General features: G+C 44.6%; 1 protein-coding gene across 3 annotated transcripts in view; it reads right to left on the bottom strand.

Moving 5' to 3' along the window:
- fer1l4 (fer-1 like family member 4) overlaps positions 1–16,999 on the bottom strand; it is a 351,889-nt gene that overhangs the window by 293,149 nt on the left and 41,741 nt on the right. For all 3 annotated transcript variants that reach the window (XM_041204900.1, XM_041204899.1, XM_041204901.1), the window contains exons 5-9: positions 10,751–10,842; positions 9,068–9,109; positions 8,174–8,323; positions 7,335–7,392; positions 5,948–6,079 (exon numbers count right to left, since the gene is read on the bottom strand). In XM_041204900.1, coding sequence (XP_041060834.1) covers positions 5,948–6,079; positions 7,335–7,392; positions 8,174–8,323; positions 9,068–9,109; positions 10,751–10,842 — 474 coding nt within the window. The remainder of the gene's footprint in view (positions 1–5,947; positions 6,080–7,334; positions 7,393–8,173; positions 8,324–9,067; positions 9,110–10,750; positions 10,843–16,999) is intronic.

Here is a 16,999-nt window from a genome sequence, read left to right as displayed (position 1 = left end):
TTATTAACACACCACCTCATTAACACCCCCCTCATTAACATACCTCCTCATTAACACCCTCCCCCTCATTAACACCCCCCTCATTAACACCCCCCTCATTAACACCCCCACCCTCATTAACACCCCCCTCATTAACAACCCCCCCTCATTAACACCCTCCCCCTCAATAACACCCCCCTCATTAACACCCCCCTCATTAACACCCCCACCCTCATTAACACCCCCCCCATTAACACCCTCCCCCATTAACACCCGCTCATTTACTCCTCCACTCTCATTAACACCCCCCTCATTAACACACCCACCCTTATTAACACACCACCTCATTAACACCCCCCTCATTAACACACCTCCTCATTAACACCCTCCCCCTCATTAACACCCCCCTCATTAACACCCCCACCCTCATTAACACCCCTCTCATTAACACCCCCCATTAACACCCTCCCCCATTAACACCCCCCTCAATAACACACTCCCCCTCATTAACACACCCCCCATTATCACCCTCCCTCTCATTAACACCCCCCTCATTAACACCCCCCTCATTAACACCCGCACCCTCATTAACACCCCCTCATTAACACACCCCTGCTCATTAACACCTCCCCCTCATTAACACCCCCCTCATTAACACACCCACCCTCATTAACACCCCCCTCATTAACACCCCCCTCATTAACACACCCCTGCTCATTAACACCTCCCCCTCATTAACACCCCCCCTCATTAACACACCCACCCTTATTAAAACCCCCTTTAACACCCCCCTCATCCCCTCATTAATACACCCACCCTTATTAACACCCCCCTCATTAACACCCCCCTCATTAATACATCCACCCTCATTAACACCCCCCTCATTAACACACCCACCCTTATTAACACCCCCCCGCTCATTAACACCCCCCCAGCTCATTAACACACCCAAACTCATTAACACCCCCTCATTAACACCCCCCCCCCCGCTCATTAACAACCCCCCCCAGCTCATTAACACACCCAAACTCATTAACACCCCCTCATTAACACACCCCGGCTCATTAACACCTCCCCCTCATTAACTCCCCTCCATTAACACACCCACCCGCATTAACACCCTCCCCCTCATTAACATCCCCCCTCATTAACACCCTCCCCCTCATTAACATCCCCCCTCATTAACCCCCTCATTAACACCTCCCCCTCAGTAACACCCACCTCATTAACATCCCCCCACATTAACATCCCCCTCATTAACACCTCACCCTCATTAACACCCACCTCATTAACATCCCCCTCATTAACACCCTCACCCTCAGTAACACCCCCCTCATGAACACCCTCCCCCTCATGAACACCTTCCCCCTCATGAACACCCGCCTCATTAACACCCTCACCCTCATTAACACCCACTTCATTAACACCCACTTCATTAACATTCCCCTCATTAACACCCTCACCCTCAGTAACACCCCCCTCATGAACACCCTCCCCCTCATGAACACCCTCCCCCTCATTAACACCCTCCTCATTAACACACCACCCTCATTAACACACCACCCTCATTAACACCCTATCCCTCATGAACCGCCCCGCCCTCATGAACCACCCCGCCCTCATTAACTCCCTCCCCCTCATTAACACCCTCCTCATTAACACCCCCACCCTCATTAACATCCCCCTCATTAACAACCCCACCCTCATTAACACCCCCACCCTCATTAACATCCCCCTCATTAGCACCCCACCCTTGTTAACACCCCACCCTCATTAACACCCTCGCCCTCATTAACACCCCCACCCTCATTAACACCCCCACCCCATTATCAGCCCCACCCTCATTAACACCGCCACCCTTAAATGTTTTAGATTGGGGGAGAGTGAATTTTAGTAAAATAACATAGGATCTGGCCAAGGTAGACTGGGAACAGCTACTTGTGGGGAAATCTACAGAGGAGCAGTGAGGGGTGTTCAAAAAGGAAATGGGGAGGGTACAGGCACAACATGTTCCCTCTAGGATGATAGGAAGGAGTAACAAGCCCAGAGAACCATGGATGACCAGAGATATTCAGGTTACGATGAGAAGGAAAAGAGAGGCTTTTAGCAGGTACAAGGAAAGCAAATCAGCAGAGGCATTAGTGGAGTACAGACAGTGCAAGATGGAGTTTAAGAAAGCAATTAGGAGAACAAAGAGGATATATGAGAAAGCTCTGGCTGGTAAAAGTAGGGAAAATCCCAAGATATTCTATAAGTATATCAATGGAAAGAAGATAACCAGGGAAAGAGTAGGGCCAATTAGGGATCAAAGGGGCAATCTATGGGTTGAGCCAGAGGACATCGCTAGAGTGTTGAATGAATACTTCACATCCATCTTCACCCAAGAGAATAAGGATGAAGGTATTGAACTCAAGGAGAGAGACTGCGAAGTTCTTGAGCAAATTGATACAGGGAGTGATAAGGTATTGGAGGTGTTGGTGTGTTAATGAGGGTGGGTGTGTTAATGAGGGGGTGTGTTAATGAGTGGGATGTGTAAATGAGGGGGAAGGTGTTAATAAGGGGGGTGTTAATGAGGGGAGTGTGTTAATGAGGGGGTGTGTTAATGGGGGGGGGGGGTGTTAAAGTGGACAAATCTCCAGGTCCGGATGATTGGTGTCCCAGACTGCTGAGGGAGGCAAGGGAGGAGATCACAGGGGCTCTGACCCAAATTTTTAATTCCTCACTGGCCTTGGGGGAGGTGCCAAGGGATTGGAGAACAGCTAATGTGGTTCCGCTATTTAAGAAGGGTTGTAGAGATAAGCCAGGGAACTACAGGCCAGTGAGTCTCACGTCAGTGATAGGGAAACTATTGGAGAAAAGTCTGAAGGAAAGAATCTATCTCCAGTTGGAGAGGCAAGGTTTGATCAGGGATAGTCAGCATGGCTTTGTCAGAGGGAGGTCATGCCTAACAAATGTGATTGAATGTTTTGAGGGGGTGACCAGGTGTGTAGATGAGGGGAGTGCAGTTGATGTAGTTTATATGGATTTCAGCAAAGCCTTTGACAAGGTCCCACATGGGAGACTTAAAGAAAGCAAATGTTCATGGGATACAGGGTAATTTGATAAGGTGGATTCACAATTGGCTTAGTTGTAGGAGACAGAGGGTGATGACAGAAGGATGCTTTAGTGACTGGAAGCCAGTGTCCAGTGGCGTACCACAGGGATCTGTGCTGGGTCCCCTATTATTTGTCATTTATATAAACAACATAGATGACTATGTGTGGGGGGTAGGATTAGTAAGTTTGCGGATGACACAAAGATTGGCCGGGTGGTTAACAGTGAGGTTGAGTGTCTTGGGCTACAGGAAGATATAGACGGGATGGTCAAATGGGCAGATAAGTGGCAGATGGAATTTAACCCTGAAAAGTGTGAGGTGATACACTTTGGATGGAGTAATTTGACCAGGAAGTATTCAATGAACAGCGTGACACTAGGAAGTTCTGAGGAACAAAGGGACCTTGGCGTGTGTGTCCATAGATCTCTGAAGGCTGAGGGGAATGTTAGTGGGGTGGTGAAAAAGGCATATGGGACACTTGCCTTATCAATTGAGGCATAAATTACAAAAGTAAGGAGGTCATGTAGGAGCTGTATAGAACCTTGGAGAGGCCACAGCTGGAGTACTGTGTGCAGTTCTAGTTGCCACATTATAGGAAGGATGTAATTGCACTGGAGGGGGTGCAGAGGAGATTCACCAGGATGTTGCCTGGGATGAAACAATTAAGTTATGAGGAGAGGTTGGATAGACTTGGGTTGTTTTCGTTGGAGCAAAGAAGACTGAGGGGCAACCTGATCGAGGTGTACAAGATTAGGAGGGGCATGGACAGGGTGGATAGGGAGCAGTTGCTCTCCTTAGTTGAAGGGTCAGTCACGAGGGGACAAGTTCAAGGTGAGGGGCAAGAGGTTTAGGGGGGATGTGAGGAAAAACATTTTTACCAGAGGGTGGTGACGGTCTGGAATGCGCTGCCTGGGAGGGTGGTGGAGGCGATGCCTCACATCCTTTAAAAAGTACCTGGATGAGCACTTGGCACATCATAACATTCAAGGCTATGGGCCAAGTGCTGGTAAATGGGATTAGGTAGGTAGGTCAGCTGTTTCTCACGTTTTGGTGCAGACTCGATGGGCCGAAGGGCCTCTTCTGCACTGTGATTCTGTGATGATTAACATCCCCCCTTTGTTAACATCCCCGCTCATTAACACCCTCCTCTTATTAACATTTCCCCCTCATGAACTCCTCCCTCTCATTAACTCCCCCACCCTCATTAACATCTCTCCCATTAACATCTCCCCCCATTAACATCTCCCTCTCATTAACACCCCCACCCTCATTGACACTTCCCCCTCATTGTTGCCTCCCTCTCATTAACACCTCCCTCTCATTAACACCTTCCCTCTCATTAACATCTTAACACCTCCCCCACATTAACTGCGCCCTGCCCCCCATTTATGAGCCATTTGACATCCATTATCCCCAAGTCCACTACAACTTAGCAGTCGCTCAGGGATTAATTAGGTGCTGCACTGGTGTCCTGCACCCTCAGGGAGCTGGGAAGGGATGGGGGATCCCTCACTATCAGTCACTCCGATCAAGGGATCTGACATCAGGCAGTGAAGTGGCCGCTGAAAACCACACGCTTGCTCTTGCCTCCAATCCCCTTCTCTATAACCCTCAGCCTGCGACTCCCATCCCGCCTTGTCTAACCTGTGGCCTGGAGACCCTCCACAGTTCTGGGCCTTGGGTGGGTGCAGTGCTGCCAACAGATACTGTTCCCACTGGCGGAAATGAGGAGCTGCTGTTTGGCAGGGGGTGAACCACACTGCCCACCCCTCCCCCCACAGCCACCACAACCCCCCCACTGCCACACCCCCAGCCACCACAGAGCTGACGGGGGTTCCCAAGTGGTTCTCCAACCAGATGGTGAGATCCCCGTAAGCCCAACAAAATTCTGGCCAATGTTTCAGGTCAAAGGTCATTCATCAGTTATTGTCATCTAGTTTGACATATTCTATACCATTCTTTGTAGGATATCCATTCCATTTGGTTTATTCTACTCCTAGTTTTGCATCAGATGAAATCAGTTACACTCATTTCATTGACAGGAGAGTGAGAGGAGAAATTATCCGATCAAAAAGATTTACCATCTGCTCCCCTCCACATCCATTCCAAAGTTCAGTCATTCCATGAAGAAGACTCTCACATTGGTCCAAAATTTCCCATCCCAATTGATCCAATAAGTGGCCATCTTATGCCCCTGCTGACATTTTAGCAGCGTCAGCAGAGCTCCTGCCACATGTGGACCCTGCCAGGCACATTGAGGCAGCTTCCAACTGGACTCACAGGAGGGAGCTTCCTTTCTGGGTGTTTGATAGTCCAGAAAGGACCCCCCATCCCCCACACCTCCAAAACGTGGCAATGGCCAGCCCCATGGCTCTAATGCCACTACTGGAGGGATCACCCCCTGGCCCCCACCTCCGATCGCCAGGGCCTGCCTACATTAAGAGAATTTCTTCCTGGCCCTTTGAGAACAACTGCCCTCTCCCTTCCCTGTGGCCTCAGCAGCAGCCATCTCTATCAGCCCTGGGGTGGGACACTCTGTGTGTCAGTAAAATTCCTTCTCCTGATTCTGACAGCGATATTTCAAAAATGACACAATCTGAAAACACAAAACAAGAGCCGGATGCAACAAAAAGAATGTGCAATAATATCACAGCACAAATCATCAACCAAATTCATATCCTCATGATGCTGTTGTTATACCCCATAAACCATACACCCCAATCATAATATCCACACATCTATAAATCAGTGACTCTCTAATGCACTCTGTACATTGCCAAATGATGAGTATTCCTTTAGTAAAGTGACAGGATAGTGTCTGTTGGTTTAAGAATGATTCCACTGACTGAAGTTTAGCTATTTTGTTTGACTTACCTCATTATAAAACGGGCAGTTGGTGGATTTCTGAGTGGCTGTGTGCTTCTTTTCATTTCCCACCTTCACATAAACTACTGGGTCGATGTTCACCCCAATTAATTTTCGTGCCTCAATTACGTTTACTGTTACCTATAAAACAATCAAAGATGAGAGGATCACAGAAAGGCCATTTGACTTGCTTATCACTTCAGCTTCACACAGGAAATATTTCCAGCCTGTTTCACAACTCCTCACTATTAATCAGCGAGACTGCAAAACGAGGCTAATTCTCTCCTCAGCTAACATCAACAACGTTAAACAGCGGGAGTCGGTAAATACAATCGATGGAGCCTTCACCAATTTCACTCCATGTTACTCTAGTTTAGATTAGTTAATTCATCCCAGACTGCGGTTAAATGTTAAATCTTGTCACTCTGTAAAATGAGAGTCCCTTTTGGAAAGAGTAAACTTTCCAGTCAAATACAGAAAAGGAATATCTGAGCTCTAATAAGCCTTTCAGAAATGCCAATCTATAACAATAAACTTAAGTCAGTTTCTCAATTATTTCAATTTAAAGTGCGATTTTCCTCATGAATCGGAAAATAAATTAAAGGTCAATGGATTGAATTATTTAAGTGCGATTGCAATTCTAAAAGTCAAACAAACTAATGACTCAGTTATCATCTCTCTCACAGAGTAGCAACTGTACCTCTGGGATTACACAGTGATTTAGGCTTCAATTATCAACTCACCCCCAGGATTTTTTAAATTCTGTTTGTGGGTGTTGCTGGCCAGACCAGCATTTATTACCCATCCCTAGTTCAGAGGGCATTTAAGAGTCAACCACAGGTGGGTTTGGAGTCACACGTAGGCCAGGTAAGGGCAGCAGATTTCCTTTCCTAAGGGACATTAGTGAACCAGATGGGGTTTTTTTAAATGACAATTGGCAAATTTTAATTCCAGAGTTTTATCAAATTTAAATTCCACATCTGCTGTGGTGGGATTTGAACCTGAGTCCCCAGAGCATTACCCTGGGTCCCTGAATTACCAGTTCACTATGCCACCACCTCCCCATTTACTCTAAGGGCACAAGTGTTCCTGACTTCATTTATTCACAGTTCTATCATGTGACAGTGATGTGTTTAACAGGGTTTGCATCATCACATCATTTATTTTAAAATAAATAGGCTAAAATTTGTCCAGTACCTTTTCAAACTCATTTTTTCACTGCCCCTTTATACATATCATGCGACATGGTCATAACAATAGCAGACATGATGGAGTGAAACACACTCAGGAATCTAATGGATTGGGTAAGTGCTCTCAGCATGTGACACCCACAACCAGCATTTGTCCTGCAACCTGGCTCGAAATTCAGCTTTAGTCCCAATCTCTCACTCATTACCTGGAAGTTCTGTATTCTGGGTATATCCAGCTCTGCCCTGGTAAAAAGCCTACAGCGACTGTGAACAGAAACATTCCGAAGTTAGTGTTTCAATAACTGAGTAAGATCAATGTGAAAAAAAACAAATGGAATCACCAGATCCTGATTGAAGGAAAAGCTTTCGAGTGAGAGTAGGATTGCTCCCAAATCATTAAACACAAAAACTAAAATACCATTAATCTCAGCTGGACCACGTCTCATTGGAGTCGGACAAACATTATTTCATAACTCATCTCAACATGGTGTCTCTCACAAAGCAGCTCAGCACATTCTCACCTAACACCCTGTAAGCCAGAGATCCCAATAATACAGGTCTGAAGAAGAGTCATGTTGGTCTCAAAACGTTAACTGTTTCTCTCTCCACAGATGCTACCGGACTTGCTGAGTTTTTCCAGCATGTTCTGTTTTTATTTCATGTCTCCAGCATCAGCTGTATTTTGTTTTTATCCCAATTAGATTGGATAAATCACATACTCCAATAATAATGTCCATTACAAATCATAAATCATAGAATCTCCTCCCCTGTAGTACTGCAGGGATGCTGCATCGTTGGAGATCATGTCCTTTGAATCTCTGTTCTACAGGGGATTATGAATCTCAGTGGATTACTCACAGAGCTGTAGATCTCATGTGGTCCCAGCCAGTGTTCCTCCCCTAACCAATCACGTCAAAATAGATTGATTGGTCATTAATTTCACAACATATTGTGGGATCCAAAAATAGTTGCCATGTTTGACTACATGAATAGTTGCTGCATTTCAGAAACAATATAAAAGCAAGTCTTTTGTCTCATCATTCACCTTTTCTGAAGAGTGAAGGACACGGAACTGATATCAACTTCCGAAATATCAACATCATCGTCATCCTCAGTGCTATCATTGTTGACTAACTTCCGCCCAAGAGCTTTTGTCTTTTTATCCAACTGATCCTCTTTATCCAATACACTTGGGCTGCAAGAGAATGAGAATTAGGAAGGCAAATGGAATGTTGGCCTTTATTGCAAGGGAGATGGAATATAAAAGTAGGCAAGTCTTTCTACAACTGTACAGGTCATTGGTGAAACTACACCTAGAGTATTGTGTACAATTTTGGTCTCCCTATTTAAGAAGGGATATACTTGCATTGGAAGCAGAAGGTTCATTAGGCTGATTCCTGGGAAGATGGGGTTGTCCTTATGAGCAAAGGTTGAGCAGGTTACTCATCGGAATTTAGAAGAATGAGAGGTGATCTTATTGAAGTGTATAAGATTGTGAGGGAGTTTGAGAGGGGTGGCTGCTGAAAGACTGTTTCCACTCAGGGGAATCTAGAACTAGGGGACGCAGATGTAAAATAAAATAGATCTCCTATTTAAGACAAAGGTGAGGAGGAATTTCTTCTCTCAGAGGGTCGTTAGTCTGTGGAATTCTCTTCCCCAGACAGCAATGGGGGTCACTGGATATATTGAAGGCTGAGTTGCACAGATTTTTAATGTGCGAAGGAGTACAGGGTTATGAGGGACGGACAGTAAGGTGGAGTTAAGGCCACAATCAGATCAGCTAAGATCTTATTGAAAGGCAGGGCAGGCTCAACGAGCTGAATGGTCAACTCCTGCTCCTATTTCTTGTGTTCTTATGATATTAAAGGATTGTGTGAGAAAAGTTGTTTTCCAGGCTTTAGACAATCACTCTTAAACTATTGAAAGAAGAATAACTTACTCGTGAGATCGGTATCCCTCATTTTGGATAATAAGAGCTTCCCTGTGAAGAAAAAAATGGAAAAACTCCATCAGATGAGAAATATATTAATGAAGTAGCATCTCCTGACTCCCCAAAGCCTGTCCACCATCTACAAGGCACAAGTCAGGAGTGTGATGGAATACTCTCCACTTGCCTGGATGAGTGCAGCCCCCACAACACTCAAGAAGCTGGACACCATCCAGGACAAAGCAGCCCGCTTGATTGGCAACCCATCCACAAACATTCATTCCCTCCAGCACTGACGCACAGTGGCACCAGTGTGTACCATATAGAAGGTGCACTGCAGGAATTCACCAAGGCTCCTTCAACAGCACCTTCCAAACACAAGGCCACTACCATCTAGAAGGACAAAGGCAGCAGATAGATGGTAACACCACCACCTGGAAGTTCCCCTCCGGGTCACTCACCATCCTGACTTAGACATATATCGGCCATTCCTTCACTGTCGCTGAGTCAAAATCCTGGAACTCCCTCCCTAACAGCACTGTGGGTGTACCTACACCACGTGGACTGCAGCGGCTCAAGAAGGCAGCTCACCATCACCTTCTCAGGGGCAACTAGGGATGGGCAATAAATACTGGCCCAGCCAGTGACGCCCACATCCCATGAATGAATTTTTAAAAAAGTAACAACAGCTCTGAATAACCTAATTTTTCTTAAAATTGATTGAAGGGCACACAAATGCCTCGGCTTCAGCACTTATTATAAATCTTATTCAGAGATCTGGGTACCTCAGTGCAGTACAGGAGTACGGTAGTGGGAATTATGGTAGAGTTCCTTCAGACAGCTAGCAAACGAACATACATACAAACATACGAATTAGGAGCAGGAGTAGGCCACTCAGCCCCTCGAGTCTGCTCCGCCATTCAATAAGATAGTGGCTGATCTGATTTTAATCTCAACCCTCATTCCTGCCCACCCCCGATAACCTTTCACCCCCTTGCTGATCAAGAATCTATCTACCTCTGCCTTAAAAATATTCAGACTCTGCTTCCACCTCCTTGAGTAAGGGAGTTCCAAAGACTCGCTACCCTCAAAAAATTCCCCTCATCTGTCTTAAATGAGCGACCCCTTATTTTTAAACAGTGACCCTTAATTCTAGATTCTCCCACAAGAGGGAGCACCCTCTCCACATCCACCCTGTCAAGGCCTCTCAGGATCTTGAAGGTTTCAATCAAGTTGCCTCTTAATCTTCTGAACTCCAGCGGATACAAATCTAACCTGTCCAACATTTCCTCATAAGACAAACTACCCACTCCAGGTATGAGTCCAGTAAACCTTCTCTGAACTGCTACTAATGCACAAACATTATGGGTTGAATGGCTTCCTGCTCTGCAGTATACTCCACCCTAGTGTGGAAAGTGAGACATTTTGAGTTTAAAGCTGAGGCGAATTGTTACAGCAGAATACAGGAACTGTATTTGGCACCTGGCCCATGTTGTATCTGACTTCATGTTGTCAAAATGGAATAAAATTTCTGTTTCCAGCTCCCTCCTCCGTAAGCACAGCCATCACTCAAACCCCCAAACCAAGTAAAAGCAGAAAGGAAGGACTAACATTATTGGAATGGAGCAGAAGGCTGAGTTTGAGAATGTGCTTTCTCTACTTGTAAATTTGTTTCTGACTGTGTAGTTCACTGACCTGTCACTTATATCAACCACAAAGTCATTTTCTGCCCATGATCCCACAGCTCCCTCGACTGGCTGATATCTGACCTCCAGGTCCACCAATATCTGAAATCAAATAACAGTTAGAAAAAGATAATTTATTACCTTCTACTCAGCTCAGCCCAACTGGTGCCCTTTTCACCTCAGAGTCAGGGTGAAGCTCACCCCTCAAACCAGGCTGACACTCCAGTTCTGAGAAAAGGCAGCACTGCTGGAGGTGCTGGCACCCACATAAACATCAGATAAAGCAGGGTGGACTTTACAATGATTCAACGGAGAGGAGGAATTCCTGACCAACATTCCCCCTAAAGTCATTGAGGTGCTGCCTCAATATTTAATATTTAATATTTAATTATATTTAATTTAATATTTAATAGTTTCGTCTGACGGGACCAATGGAATTAATGAAAATTCACCTTATTCTAAGTGAATTATGCAACTAAAGTTGGATGAAGAAAATGTGGCTGTGTATCATGTGTGTATTTGTTTCTCACTCCCCCTCATCCATTATTCAGTGTCCAAGATTTGGATATAATCCAAATCTAATTATCAATTTTGCCCCTGGCTTTTTCAAGATTGTCCCATGTGTTGAGCAATTGCCCGACTATGACCTAACTGATTTGGGCAAAGTTCAACTTGTAAATGTATATTAATATTTGTAATTTTATTGTTTTGGTTGTGAAATGAACAATAGCTTAAATATTAAATTCATCACAGCCTTCACACAAGAACAGAACAGCAAAGGAGACAAAGAGCTTCTATCAATGGCACGTTAGCATTTGAAAAAGCATGGCACTGTTCAATTATTGGGGTGCAGGGAAGGATTTAGTTATTGGGGTGCAGGGAAGGATATTCAATTATTGGGGTGCAGGGAAGGATATTCAGTTATTGGGGTGCAGGGAAGGATATTCAATTATTGGGGTGCAGGGAAGGATTCAATTATTGGGGTGCAGGGAAGGATAATCAATTATTGGGGTGCAGGGAAGGATTCAATTATTGGGGTGCAGGGAAGGATATTCAATTATTGGGGTGCCGGGAAGGATATTCAATTATTGGGGCGCAGGGAAGGATTCAGTTATTGGGGTGCAGGGAAGGATATTCAATTATTGGAGTGCAGGGAAGGATTCAGTTATTGGGGTGCAGGGAAGGATATTCAATTATTGGGGTGCAGGGAAGGATTCAGTTATTGGGATGCAGGGAAGGACATTCAATTATTGGGGTGCAGGGAAGGATTCAATTATTGGGGGGCAGGGAAGGACATTCAATTATTGGGGCATAGGGAAGGATTCAATTATTGGGGCATAGGGAAGGATTCAATTATTGGGGTGCAGGGAAGGATATTCAATTATTGGGGCGCAGGGAAGGATTCAGTTATTGGGGTGCAGGGAGGGACATTCAATTATTGGGGTGCAGGGAAGGATTCAATTATCGGGGGGCAGGGAAGGACATTCAATTATTGGGGCATAGGGAAGGATTCAATTATTGGGGTGCAGGGAAGGATATTCAATTATTGGGGTGCAGGCAAGGATATTCAATTATTGGGGTGCAGGGAAGGATTCAATTATTGGGGTGCAGGGAAGGATTCAATTATTGGGGTGCAGGGAAGGATTCAATTATTGGGGTGCAGGGAAGGATATTCAATTATTGCGGTGCAGGGAAGGATTCAGTTATTGGGGTGCACGGAAGGATTCAGTTATTAGGGTGCAGGGAAGGATATTCAATTATTGGGGTGCAGGGAAGGATATTCAATTATTGGGGTGCAGGGAAGGATTCAATTATTGGGGTGCAGGGAAGGACATTCAATTATTGGGGTGCAGGGAAGGATTCAGTTATTGGGGTGCAGGGAAGGATATTCAGTTATTGGGGTGCAGGGAAGGATATTCAATTATTGCGGTGCAGGGAAGGATTCAGTTATTGGGGTGCACGGAAGGATTCAGTTATTGGGGTGCAGGGAAGAATATTCAATTATTGGGGTGCAGGGAAGAATATTCAATTATTGGGGTGCAGGGAAGGATATTCAGTTATTAGGGTGCAGGGAAGGATATTCAATTATTGGGGTGCAGGGAAGGATTCAGTTATTGGAGTGCAGGGAAGGTCATTCAATTATTGGGGTGCAGGGAAGGATATTCAATTATTGGGGTGCAGGGAAGGATCCAGTTATTGGGGTGCAGGGAAGGATATTCAATTATTGGGGTGCAGGGAAGGATACTCAATTACTGGGGTGCATGGAAGGATTCAGTTATTGGGGTGCAGGGAAGAATATTCAATTATTGGGGTGCAGGGAAGGGCATTCAATTATTGGGGTGCAGGGAAGGATTCAGTTATTGGGGTGCAGGGAAGGATTCAGTTATTGGGGTGCAGGGAAGGATATTCAATTATTGGGGTGCAGGGAAGGACATTCAATTATTGGGGTGCAGGGAAGAATTCAGTTATTGGGGTGCAGGGAAGGGTTACACAGTTGATCCTAGAACTTAAGAGAATGATATATGGAGAAAGTTTGCCACTCTGGTCTTATTTTCTTCTTAAAATAGGAGACTGAGGAGGAATGTGGTAGCAATGTTTAAAATGATGAAAGATTTGGAAAAATGGGATCCAGTGAGGTTTTGTGATGGACAGAATTTAAACACAACGCTTACATTTATATGTTAAGCATAACAAAAGCAATGATGAGAACTAAACACATAGTGAATATGTAGGATAACTGGCAAAAAACATGGAACAAGAAACATTAATGGATTTAAAGAAGAAAATAAATAACTAATATGATTCAAGGTTTTTAGAAATACACCAAGGGAATACTATTGATAGAGATACTAAATGGGGCAAAGGTATCTCTTTTATTCATTCATGGGATGTGGGCTTTGCTGGCTGGGCCAGCATTTATTGCCCATCCCTTGTTGCCCTTGAGAAGGTGGTGGTGAGCTGCCTTCTTGAACCGCTGCAGTCCACGTGGTGTAGGTACACCCACAGTGCTGTTAGGAAGGGAGTTCCAGGATTTTGACCCAGCAACAGCGAAGGAACAGTGGTATGTTTCCAAGTCAGGATGGTGAGTGACTTGGAGGGGAACTTCCAGGTGGTGATGTTCCCATCTATCTGCTGCCTTTGTCCTTCTAGATGGTAGTGGTCGTGGGTTTGGAAGGTGCTGTCGAAGGAACCTTGGTGAATTCCTGCAGTGCATCTTGTAGATGGTACACACTGCTGCTACTGTGCGTCAGTGGTGGAGGGAGTGAATGTTTGTGGATGGGGTGCCAATCAGGCAGGGCTGCTTTGTCCTGGACGGTGTCAAGCTTTCTGAGAGTTGTGGAAGCTGCACTCTTCCAGGAAAGTGGGGAGTATTCCATCATATTCCTGACTTGTGCCTTGTAGATGGTGGACAGGCTTTGGGGAGTCAGGAGGTGAGTTACTCTTCACAGGATTCCCAGCTGTGGAAATGTTTAGGTTTAATAATTATTTACAATTAGATTGTTTAGTTGTGTATTATGATTAATCAATTAACCCAGTATGATATTCTGCTTAATTGTGGTCAGTGCAGGACACTAGTATGTCACATGAACAGGTTACAATTAGCAGTTGTGTCCACACTTGACAAGTGAAAAACACCACATGGACCCCAGGCATTGAAGGTGGCAGGACATGTTGAGAGAGCAGTTCATAAAGCATATAGCATGTTAGGCTTTATTAATAGGGGCATTGAGTACAAGAGTGAGGAGGTCATGTTGAGTTTGAATAGGACATGAGTTAGGACTCATCTGGAATACTGCATCCAGTTCAGGGCACCATACTTGAGGAAGGATGTGAAGGCATTGGAGAGAGTACAGATGAGATTCACAAGAATGATTCCAGGGGTAATGAACTGTAGCTTTGAGGATAGATTGGAGAGGTTGGGACTGTTTTCCTTGGAGAAAAGAAGGCTGAGAGGAGGCAAGATCCTAAAGGTATGATCAGGTAAATAGTGAGAAACTGTTCCCGCTCAAGAGAGCATCAATAACTAAAGGGCACAGATTTAAAATAATTGGCAAAAGGAGTAAATGTGATGTGAGGAAATTTTTTTCACCCAGAGGGTGGTTGGAGTCTGGAACAAACTTCCTGAAAGGGTGGTGGAGGCAGGTTCGATCAAGGTATTCAAAAGGGAATTGGATTGCTGTCTGAAAACAGAGAATGTGCAAGGTTACGGGGATAAGGCAGGGGAGTGGGACTAGGTAGAATGCTCTTTCAGAGAGCCAGTGCAGACTTGATGGGCCAAATGATATCTTTCTGCACTGTAAAGATTCTGTGATTCTATGCAATGATGTCAAGATTGAACAGTTCTGGTCTGGGGCCATCTAACTCCCTCGCAATTAAGACTCATCAGTGGTGCTCATACCTATGATTCAGAGGGGAGTTAGAAAGGCCATTTGAACAAAGAAAACAAGTGTTAAACATTTCACCTTATGTCCCGAAATGGTGTAAATTTAACTTGTAATGTTTTAAGAGAAGCAGTCTCTTCCTTCACAGCATGTAACCCTCTTTGGTTCTGTAACAATCTAGTTCTCTTGACAAAAATTTTATTCCTTATGAAGGTGTAACATATTTTGCTGTATCATGTATCTGTAACCTGTTACTTCAGCTTTAACACACCAGTCATCTTTATGCACTGATTTTATATGTATTTTATATGACTTTATGTAATTTCTGTAACTATAATTTCTGTAAGGCTATGCACCACTCTATTTCGCTAGGTTGAATTATGAAGCAACAACTGCACTGAGCCAGTAAAGTCGCTGCCTGATTTATTAAATATTTTCCTGAGTTACCTCACTAATTGTCTCCAATTGCCTGAATGGTTAAAGTCTCAAAAGAACAAACTGATATTAAGTGAATGCAGCTCACGGATTTGGAGGTAAAACACCAACAAAAAACTTACACAGCCTCTGACCTGCTCTTGTAGCCACAGTATTTATATGGCTAGTCCAGTTCCATTTCTGGTCAATGGTAACCCCCAGGATGTTGATAGTGGGGGATTCAGTGAAGGCAATGCCATTGAATGTCAGGGGACAATGGTTAGATTCTGCCTTTTTGCGGATGGCATTGCCTGGCAATTATGTGGTACGAATGTCACTTACATACAATCACATGACTTAGGAGCAGGAGTAGGCCACTCGGTCCCTCAAGGCTCCTCCACCATTCAATAAAATCACGGCTTATCTTACTGTGGCCTCAACACCACAGTCCACCTACCCCCAATAACCTTTGACTCTCTTGTTAGCCAAGTATCTATCTACCTCGCCCAAGATTATCGCCATACCTTTCTCGCAAACTTCCATTATTTCTTCCTGTATATCCCATCCTACAGTGTGGTTACTGTTAGGGGGCCTATAAACCCCACCCACAAGTGACTTCTTATCTTTACTATTTCTCATCTCTACCCCCAAACTGATCCTACATTTTAATAACCAGAGCTAAGGTCTTCTCTCTCTATTGTACCAATGTCATCCTTAATCAACAGAGCTACCCCTCCACCTCTTGCTAGTTTACTGTCCTTCCTAACTGTCACGTACCCTCCAGTATTCAGGTCCCCATATCTCTGCAATGACTATCAGGTCATACATATTTATTTCTATCTGTGCTGTCAATTCTTCTGTTTTGTTATGAATGCTGTGTGCATTCAGATGCAAAGCCCTTAGTTCTGTCTCTTTATTATTTTTGTAATCTTTAGCCTTATCTGCTGGTGTACTCTGAGGCTTGTACACTCTTCCCCGTGTCATCAATGTTTTGATTCATCTTCAAGAAGATGGTTCATCTTCAAGGACTAAGAACATTCTGGAAGAATGTGTGTTTTTTAAAAGCCACTGTCCCTGACAGGGTAAAGACTCTGGTTGCTGCTGATCCTGGAAAAAACAGCATTTTACAAGAGAAGGTAATTAAGCAGTTTTAAAAGAGCTGGAAACCTCTTGATCCTGGTGGATTGGTTACAGAAGAGGTTACATGGTGGTTTGTGGCTTTGAAAAAAACCATGCCTGGAAATCTGTTTAAAAGCTGGTTTTGGTTTGTCTTTGAGAAGAAAGAAGGATCAACTACTTGCAAGAAGGCCAAAGCTCTTTACAGTCCAGAGGCGGAAGTGAATAGAAGCTGCTCCTAAGTTGCTCTACATTCTGCAACTGAGTTCCTGCAAGTGTTCCTCAAGTCCGCCTGAAAAGTAGTGCAAGAGTCATCGATTGTTTCACCGATCAGTGCTGAGAAACCA

Source organism: Carcharodon carcharias, chromosome 14, assembly GCF_017639515.1.
Source record: "Carcharodon carcharias isolate sCarCar2 chromosome 14, sCarCar2.pri, whole genome shotgun sequence".
Taxonomy (NCBI): Eukaryota; Metazoa; Chordata; class Chondrichthyes; order Lamniformes; family Lamnidae; genus Carcharodon; species Carcharodon carcharias.
Note: the sequence above shows the minus strand (reverse complement) of the source record. Positions and strands in the feature narration are given on the sequence as shown.